This window comes from Epinephelus fuscoguttatus, linkage group LG15, assembly GCF_011397635.1.
Source record: "Epinephelus fuscoguttatus linkage group LG15, E.fuscoguttatus.final_Chr_v1".
In the NCBI taxonomy this organism is placed as follows: Eukaryota; Metazoa; Chordata; class Actinopteri; order Perciformes; family Serranidae; genus Epinephelus; species Epinephelus fuscoguttatus.
This window is the reverse complement of record NC_064766.1, coordinates 40,795,170-40,804,304: the sequence shown is the minus strand read 5'-3', so window position 1 is coordinate 40,804,304 and position 9,135 is coordinate 40,795,170. Positions and strand designations below refer to the sequence as shown.

At 42.8% G+C, this 9,135-nt stretch overlaps 2 protein-coding genes across 2 annotated transcripts in view; both read left to right on the top strand.

Annotated features, from left to right (window-relative positions):
- The first annotated feature begins 145 nt into the window (after positions 1-145).
- dusp28 (dual specificity phosphatase 28) overlaps positions 146-9,135 on the top strand; it is a 20,924-nt gene continuing 11,934 nt past the window's right edge. Inside the window, exons 1-3 of the mRNA XM_049598570.1 lie at positions 146-465; positions 5,831-6,095; positions 7,941-8,351. Of these exons, the coding sequence (XP_049454527.1) occupies positions 8,004-8,351 (348 nt within the window). The 5' untranslated portion in view covers positions 146-465; positions 5,831-6,095; positions 7,941-8,003. The remainder of the gene's footprint in view (positions 466-5,830; positions 6,096-7,940; positions 8,352-9,135) is intronic.
- On the top strand, positions 856-2,953 carry LOC125902287 (nuclear factor 7, ovary-like). The gene has a single exon (XM_049598532.1). The coding sequence runs from the start codon at positions 1,039-1,041 to the stop codon at positions 2,437-2,439; it is 1,401 nt and encodes a 466-aa protein (XP_049454489.1). The 5' UTR covers positions 856-1,038; the 3' UTR covers positions 2,440-2,953.

The following is a 9,135-nucleotide window of genomic DNA, read 5'->3' as shown; positions in this document are numbered from 1 at the left end:
TTATCATAGACTGTGAAAGTTTTTTTTGTTTGTTTGTTTTTTTTAACTCATTTTTACGTTATTTAATTAAAGTCATTTCCGGTTGAGGAGGAAATGCAGGTCACAGAATCTACCGGGTCACAAAGCGGAGCGAAACACCTGCGTCCTCTAAACAAACATGGCGGACAGAAAGAAGAACTGGAACCTTCGATGGTGCTCCCAGTTTTAAATTCGAAATAAACCCGCGTTTTTCTTTTTTTATAGAGACTAAACGAGTCATTAAAAGATGTGAGTGTTTCTTTCACTTTGTAAAACAGCACCGAAGATACTGAGGACTGATTTTAACAACAGCGACCTGTGGAGGAAACTTCCACCTGCGGCTAATTACGCTAATTATGTTAATGGTGCTAACGATGCTAACCGGACCAGGCTGTCGAGGCTCCTCAAAGACAACGTCACATCTTCTACTACAAAGCTCATCTCCAGGTATTAACTTTAACTTATCATTAGTGTTGAAACTGGTAATCCATTAATCTCCAATTTTGACAATTTTTTCGATTAAGTAGGTCATGAAGCTAAAAACAAAAGACAAATGAATGTGAATGTAGAATGCTAATCGATGCAGCATGGTTTGATTGCGCGGCCCAAGGTGGTAATGGAAAGGGAGTACAGGTCGTCATGTAAAGATGAGCGTCATCAATTTGAGATGAAACTCAACCTGAGAAACTGTTATGATAAAGCTCCGCCCATCACCTGACTCACCTGACACATACACGTGAGTCAGGTGATTCAGGTTCTTACTGTGCCTCACTGAGACACACACTGAGAGACTGACGATTAGATTCACCTTCAGACCAAGACCACCACTTCCACTGAAAGAGGGCAGCTGCAGGAGGAGCACTGGGAACACTGGAATATCACCACTTAAACCAGCGGCTGACTGCTCACACTGAACCAGAGTTTTACAGCAACAAGGACTCAAAGTGAAAGTAACTCTGAGGGAACAGGGAGTGGCTGAGCTGTCTGCCTGCTGTGTTCACAGCGTCACTCAGAGACAAAATGGCTTCCAGATTAGAGGACGATCTCTGCTGCCCTGTCTGCTGTGACATGTTTAAAGATCCTGTCATCCTGTCATGTAGCCACAGCTTCTGTAAAGACTGTCTGCAGAACTGGTGGAGACAGAAACCAGCACGTGAGTGTCCAGTTTGTAAGACAGTATCTTCAACTGCAAAACCACCGAGTAACCTGGTGTTAAAGAAGCTGTGTGAGGCCTTCTTATTGGAGAGAGATCAGAGAGCTTCAGAGGCTCTCTGCAGTCTGCACTCTGAGAAACTCAAACTCTTCTGTCTGGACCATCAGCAGCCAGTGTGTGTCATCTGCAGAGATTCAGAAAAACACACCGACCACAGATTCAGACCCGTCGATGAAGCTGCACGACAACACAAGAAGGAATTTGAGGAAACTCTAGAGCCCTTAAAGGAGAAGTTAAAGGTTTGTGAACAAGTTAAAGTGAAGTTTGATCAAACAGCAGAACACATGAAGGTCCAGGCCCGACGCACAGAGAGGCAGATTAAGGAGCAGTTCAAGAAGCTTCACCAGTTTCTGGAAGAGGAAGAGGAGGCCAGGATGGCTGCACTGAGGGAGGAAGAGGAGCAGAAGAGTCAGATGATGAAGGAGAAGATGGAGGCTCTGAGCAGAGAGATAGCAGCTCTTTCAGACACAGTCAGAGCCACAGAGGACGAGCTGAGAGCTGAAGACGTCTCATTCCTGCTCAACTACAAGGCTGCAGTGGACAGAGTCCAGCAGCGCCCCCTGCTGGATGATCCACAGCTGCTCTCAGGAGCTCTGATAGACGAGGCCAAACACCTGGGCAACCTGACCTTCAGCATCTGGAACAAGATGAAGGACGTGGTCTCCTACACTCCTGTGATCCTGGACCCAAACACTGCTAATCTGAGACTCGTCCTGTCTGAAGATCTGACCAGTGTGAGACGAGGACAGAGGCAGCAGCTTCCTGATAATCCAGAGAGGTTACACTACTGCTCTGTCCTGGGCTCTGAGGGCTTTAACTCAGGGACTCACAGCTGGGACGTCGAGGTTGGAGACAATACATACTGGGAACTGGGTGTGTTGGCAGAGTCTGTCCAGAGGAAAGGAGACATGTGGTCTGGATTATGGAGAATTCAGTTCTTGTCCAGTGGCAAATACAGAGCAGTCTCCCCATCACATCCATCCACTGCTCTCAGAGTGCAGGAAAAGCTCCAGAGGATCAGAGTCAATCTGGACTGGAACAGAGGAAAACTGTCGTTCTCTGATCCTGATACTAACACACACATACACACCTTCACACACACTTTCACTGAGAGGATGTTTCCATATGTTAGAAGTGCGTTCATTAACACTGTGGAAAAAGTGAAGATTTTACCAGTGAAGCTCTCTGTGACTGTAAAACAGGAATAGATGACGCTGATGATGAGCATCAGTCAGGTCACATGTATTTGAACACATACTGAATGATCTCCTTTGAGGTACATGTGACTGTATGTGTGTTTCCATTAGCGTTGGCTGATACTGAAATTCCCTTAATGATGATATTGTTTTAAGAAAAACAACAGTATACAAAATTATCATAAAAAAGGTGCAGAGAGAGATGAACAAAGATATAAACATGTATGGTTACAGCATAGTATTGTGATATTTGTAGGGATATTGTTTTCATACAGGGATGCCAAGTGTCAATATTTTTTAATGAACATTATTTTTGCAATACACATTTTAATACAACCTTTGGTACTGATGATAAAATCAATGATTTTTCTGATCCACTTAATGGTGCTGATGGTTTTTTCCGCGCTGAGGTCAGCAGAGGTCTCAGTCAGCGGCATTTGGCAGGAAGTGTATCAAAACAAAGATGGAGGCACGGGAGAAAGATTTCAGAAAGGCGCCATCTGCGTTTAAATCAAAGTTCTGGACTTATTTGGATGTTTCATGTGTGTTAGTGTTGTCAGTTTAGATAGACTAACACTCATAAAATGGCTCATGAGAACGGTTGACCTTCTGGAAGAAATGTTTTCATTTGAACCCAAACCATCATCTTTCCCTAAAATTTCACGGGTATCTGGCTCAAAGCCCTGAAGACAAACCTCTCAGCAGCCTTAAAGCAACAAGATCATTTAACAAAAATATAAATTCAGCTCAGTAATAACTGTCATAGACAAAACATGTTTTTTGTTGTTAGCTTAAGCACTTTAGCAGAGTTTTCGTCGACTCTTAGCTAAACAATTCAATTTATTATTTAGACTTTTTCTTCCTCACCGTAGGTTTAAGTCGCTGCCTCTCCCGACATAAGGTGATGGTGAGTCACTAGTGTTAAGTCTTCCCTCAGTCCACAAAGGCTACATCCACATTAAAATGGTTTATAAGCATAACTTTTTATGACACAAAAGATGGCTGACGCTCTTGGCAAGCGACCTTTATCACCTAAACACCTTCTGGCAAGAAACCAAGTTTTATGGCAAAGAAAAGAAGTGATGTTAAAGACGCAAAACAAAAGTAAGCATGAACGTGGCTTTCCGCCGCTGGAGAGAGCTCTCAGCGAGCAAAGAGATGAAGTTCATTACTGAACTTGCAATGTTTCTTTTAGACTGGCAAGTAACATGTAACGTTGGCTATTTAGCAAAACTTATCTTTAGTGCAACTAATGACAACACAAACTATACAGAGAAACATTCTCAATGGTGTGTTGTTTTGTCCTTTTAAGCTCCGTTTGTTTGGAGCATGCGGCATGTGACACATTGCACCTTCTGAAGTGAATTTTCTGCAAACGTAATCCTCATGGATTTCTTTATTCATATAGGATGTAAGGAATTATATTTTACATTATCTGTCTGTTGTAATTCATCATGTGTTTGTGCTGCAGCACTCAGCAGACCATTTTAACAACAGCAAACCACTTTAGAACATCGCAGAGAAAAGTGTCAGCGGTGTGCACTAGGGCTGTCAACGAATATTCTAAAATCAAATTTAAATTCGAATTTGAAAAAAAATGGACCTTCGAATGTGAAAATAGATATTAGATTGTGGAGAAGAAAAAAAACACCACCGCAGCTGTCTTCTTTGCAAGTGGGCGTTGGCCTGGGCCGCTGCACTGAACGCACTGCATAGGCCACACTGCCCACGAAGTGTTGCGAAGCGCAGTGCACCAAAATTCTCGCGCGAGCCGGAGCACTTCCGTTCACATCAGACGCGCATTTCTCCACGCTGGTCGACAAGCGGTTCTGCTCCCAGCTGTTGTCTCCGTCACCTGGCTTGACACATTCGCTCGCGGCTCGCGCAGAAAATAGACCAGACACCGAAATGATTGCTGCAGGGCGCGAGCCGGCCACGGAGCTGTGGATGACACAATTGGTTAACATGGGTGCCGAAAGGAAACTGGCTTCACTTCTTGGCGCTTCGAGGCTATTCGCAGCGCTTCTGCGGGCGGTGTGGCCTGACGAGGGGCGAGTGAGAAGTCCGCGGTCGTTTATAACGTAATGTTATAGATAATTGTTTTATGTGGTTTAATGTGTAGGTATGTAAATGTTTTCAAAGACATTTATGTTGAAATAAAAATACCTACAAGTAGTTATGTTTCCTTGTATTAATACATATACAAGTATGTTTCCTTGTATTAGGTTGCCCTCTTGTGGACATAATGCGAAAAAAAAATACGAATGGTTTAAATGAGTTATTTTTAGAAGGAATATTTGAATGTCATTTTTGAGCAATTTTGACAGCCCTAGTGTGAACTGATCGGTCTGAGCTCGACTCAAGCCGGCTGATGGTGTCACCTGACACTCAGCTGGTCAAATGGCCAGCAGACGGCGTGTTGGCTTGCTGCAGCAGGTGCTCCGTCCCCACAGAGCCCTCTGTTTCCGTCCTCACGGTGTGCCGGTGTCGGACGTTGGGTCGCTGCTGCTGAATTGGCGCTGGTTATTTATATTACTGTGGCGTATTGATTATGAATACAGTCCATCTGATGCTGGTTTTGTTTCATCACTGTAGCCAGTATCTCACTATCACTATCCTCATTCAGATTTTAAGAAGCTACAAATTATATTCAGCCACAAAATAAGTCTGAAAAGCTGCAAATCAGAACTTGTGTTGTGGCACTTTGGTCTGAACTGGGCTCTAAGAACGCCTTGAGGGAATTTTCTCAAATTTGACACAAACGTCCACTCGGACTGCACGAGGATCTGATCACTGTGACTTCAAAAACATGTTTTTGGCTATAACTTAAGAATTTATATGCTAATCATGACTAAATTTCACACAAATGTCTTAACAGGATAAAATGAAGAAGTGATGACGTTTTATATCCAAAAGGTCAAAGGTCAGCTTCACTGTGACATCACAATGTTCTGCATGAAACACTTTCCTGTCTATTACTCAGCGTCATATCTCAGGAACAGAAGGGGAGACATTTGGTCAGATACTGAAGTGGTGACTCTAATCTTGAAACTGTGCTGATTGTATAGATCTTCTGTGTGTGAAGCATCCATGTTTTTAGAATATAAATAATAATAATATAAATAATCCTCTAAAAATAACGTTTCACTCCAGCAACAGAATTCATGTTTTAATAAGTTAAACTATAAGTTAATGTATTTATTTTTTTTGGATAGGACATGATTTGTCTCAGTTTCCAAGACTGGTTGACACACCTTTAACTGAAGTAAGGTTTTGAGTGCAGGACTTTAAGCTGTAGCAGAATATTTTCACCGTGTGGTTTTAGTACTTTAACTGAAGTAGAGTATTTGAATACTTCTTCCACCACTGACTCCTAACATCATGGTCTTCCTGTTCCTCCCAGTCTCCACTTGTCCATGTTTCGTGTGTCAGTCATGAACGTGATCAGCACTAGGACCCAGAGCAGAGCAGCTGTCAGAGTCCGTGCAGTAAATATAGCAGCGGCATGTCGATCAGAGCAGTCGGGGGTCATGAGGAGACCTGAACAGACCAGATCAACCTGAAGCGTCCTCCGTCTGCAGGAGGGAACAGGAAACACTTTTCCTCTGAAAACCACAGAGAGTTTATCTGAAGAGAGCCGGGACCTGAACGTCAGCTGACGGCTGCATGTGAGTCAGTCTGTCCTTGTGTGAGGCGTTCACTGACTGCTGCCTGTGTAGGTCAATTGGAGATTTGTAGTTTAAAGCAGGAAAGAATGTTTCTTTGTTATCATCGGATATGTGTTACATAATTTAGTCATATAATTACTGCTGTTGAGCAGGTCATGTTTCCGGTTTGTTTGTTTGTTTGTGTGTTTGTCAGCAGGATTACGGAGGATTACGGAAAAATCACTCGCTGGATTTTCATTAAACTTTGTGGATGGGTGAAGCATGGGGCAACAAAGAATCCATTACATTTAGGAGCGGATCTGAGTCATGGGACAGATACACAAATTATTTTTCACTTGTTAACATTGGGAGACAGGGTTTGAACTTGGCCGAGTGCCCCGATGGTTTTATTTGTTTGTTTGTTAAAAGAAGCCGAAACAAGTGAACTAACAACTCAGAAAAAACTTCAACTGTTGATTAGTATTTGCATCAATTAATATGTTTTAATGAAGCTGATAATTGGAGCTTAATGAGCAAGATATGTAGTCAGAGACATTTTACACTCTTATGTTGTGTTGACACTGGTTGCGAATAAAACAATTTATGCAAGTATGCAGTTTCATGTGAAGTTAGTGTAAGGACACGATAGATGCAGTGGATGTGAACAGGCAAATTAAGCAGCACGAGTGAAGCGAGTAGCCCAATTTCCTGTCATAGAGAGTTGAAAAATCTGAATTTCAGTGACCAATTTGCGCTGCAATAGCCAATCAGCATTGAGATCCTTCGAGGATATGTTCATTCATCGAATCAGCAATTTCACACGCATATGTCAGGAGGTATTCGCGCCTATGAAGTGAGTCAACACAATACTCGCGTTCACACCGGTGTAACATTACAGTGTCATTTTTCGTTACTTAGTAGCAGACGTATGCACTGATGCATCTAAGATGAGCTACAATCAGCCCGGCTAAGTGTAGCTTTATCATAGACTGTAAATAAAGATGGACGACTCGTGTCCACTTCCTTCCACCGTACAAAAACGAAGCCAAAATATCCCACAAACAGTTGCTGCCATCTCGTGCTGGTGGCATCATTTGGAGCCAGAGTCTGCACAGTAGTGCTCACCACTGTATCGAGTTCCCGCCCATATGCCCAAATTCTGACGCTTATTATGACAAGACTTCACACAAATGTCCACTTGGACAAAATGATGATGTGATGACGTTTTATATCCAAAAAGTGAGAGGTCAGACTTCACTGTGACATCACAATGTTCTGTATAAAACACTTTGTGTTTTTTTTTCATGTGTTCGTAAGTGTGAACGTAGCTTTAATGAAGTCCAAAAAGAAAATGTCAAAAAATAATAGTCATGTCTTCTTTTAATAGCTTCAGTGGTTCAAAGGTTTTATGTATTTATCCATAAAGGATTTAAATTACAGAACTCTAAACTGATGACCAAAACACAGGAAATAAATACTCACAAAAAAAAAATCGTTGTGGACCCACCGAAACATCATAAAAGCAGACTAAGATTTAAATAACGTATCGGCCAAAATACATTAGACACACTCGTAGTGCGACATGTCTTCTGCGCATCACAGCACGTTACAGTTAACAGAAGCTGCATTACTGACCACTGCTGCAGCTTTTCCCTGCAATGTTCTGAGATGGGTTTGTCTTGTTGTGATTCTTTGGTCTGAACCAAACTTCAGACTGCACCTAAGAAAAGTTAACAAAGACCTCAACATGGTTCCTGATTTCCAAATTAATTTAATAATTCTATAAATAATATTTTGTAACTGATTGTTTCAACACTAAAGTTAATTTGTTAGCTTTGACGCTCACACGCTTCTCTTTCTGACCAGGTGGCAGGTTCCTGTGAGCATCAGTGCCTGAGTAAGGAAGCCTGTGAGGGTCAGCTCTGCAGGATGCTGCAGCTGTGTAAAGTCACCAGCGCTCTGTTCATCAGTAACGCGCGCTCAGCCTGCAGCGACGAGCTCCTCCAGAAGGAGGCGGTGACGCTCTGCATCAACGTGTCCAAGCAGCAGCCGTTTCCCTCCGCCGCCACTATCACCAAGCTTCAGATCCCCGTGTACGACGACCCCAACGAGGACTTGTACGCTCACTTCGACCGCTGTGCCGACACCATCCAGAAAGAGGCGAACCGTGGAGGACGCAGCGTCGTCTACTGCAAGAATGGACGCAGCCGCTCGGCCACTGTCTGCATTGCCTACCTGATGAAACACCGCAGATTGACGCTGACCGATGCACTGCAGGTGGGTGACATGCACGTAGCTTCAGGTCTGACAGTAACTGGTAATACTTGATGAGGTGTTTGAGGTGGTGTTGCACATTTCCAACCCTTGTTAGCTTGTTTAATATATTACATGAGTGCTGCTGCTGCCCGCTCAAAAACTTTATATATGGAAAAAAACAAACCTGAATGATAGAATATTCATTTCAAAACGGCCAAGTTAGATTCAACTGACATCATTCTGAGTCGGACACAGCCGTAATGTCCCAGTGTTCTCTGAGCTGCTGATCAGAGGTCAGAAATATCACTGACTGTTCAAACTGCAGCAAAACGCTGTCGTCTGCAGGAACTGAAGTATTAAAGTCAGGGTGTCTGTTACCAAGGTGCCCTCGAGCAGCACGCTGCTCACTGAATGCATTCATGCTCACAGTCACCAAATACAACAAATCAACAAATCCAACAAAAGTTGTGCTTGTGGTCGGTCGTTGTAATATTCATATTGTCAGCTTGTGGTCTTGAGTTTTATTACGTCAGAGTGATTTCTGTGATTAATAATCTGTCTGTGCTTCTGCTGTGCACGTTTCAGTTAGCGTCTGATAATGCAGCACAGTGTCGTCTCATGTACTCCGTATAAATATTAACAGTGATAGTCCACATTTAGTCACTTTGTATGTCTTATGGTGTGAGCCTCTGTTCTATATAGGACCTGACAATGCAGTATAATTTTCAATCAATGTCTTTCTCTTCTTTTTCTGTTACTGCTCTACATACTATAAAGTTACTGAGTTCATCTTTTATTGCTCTGG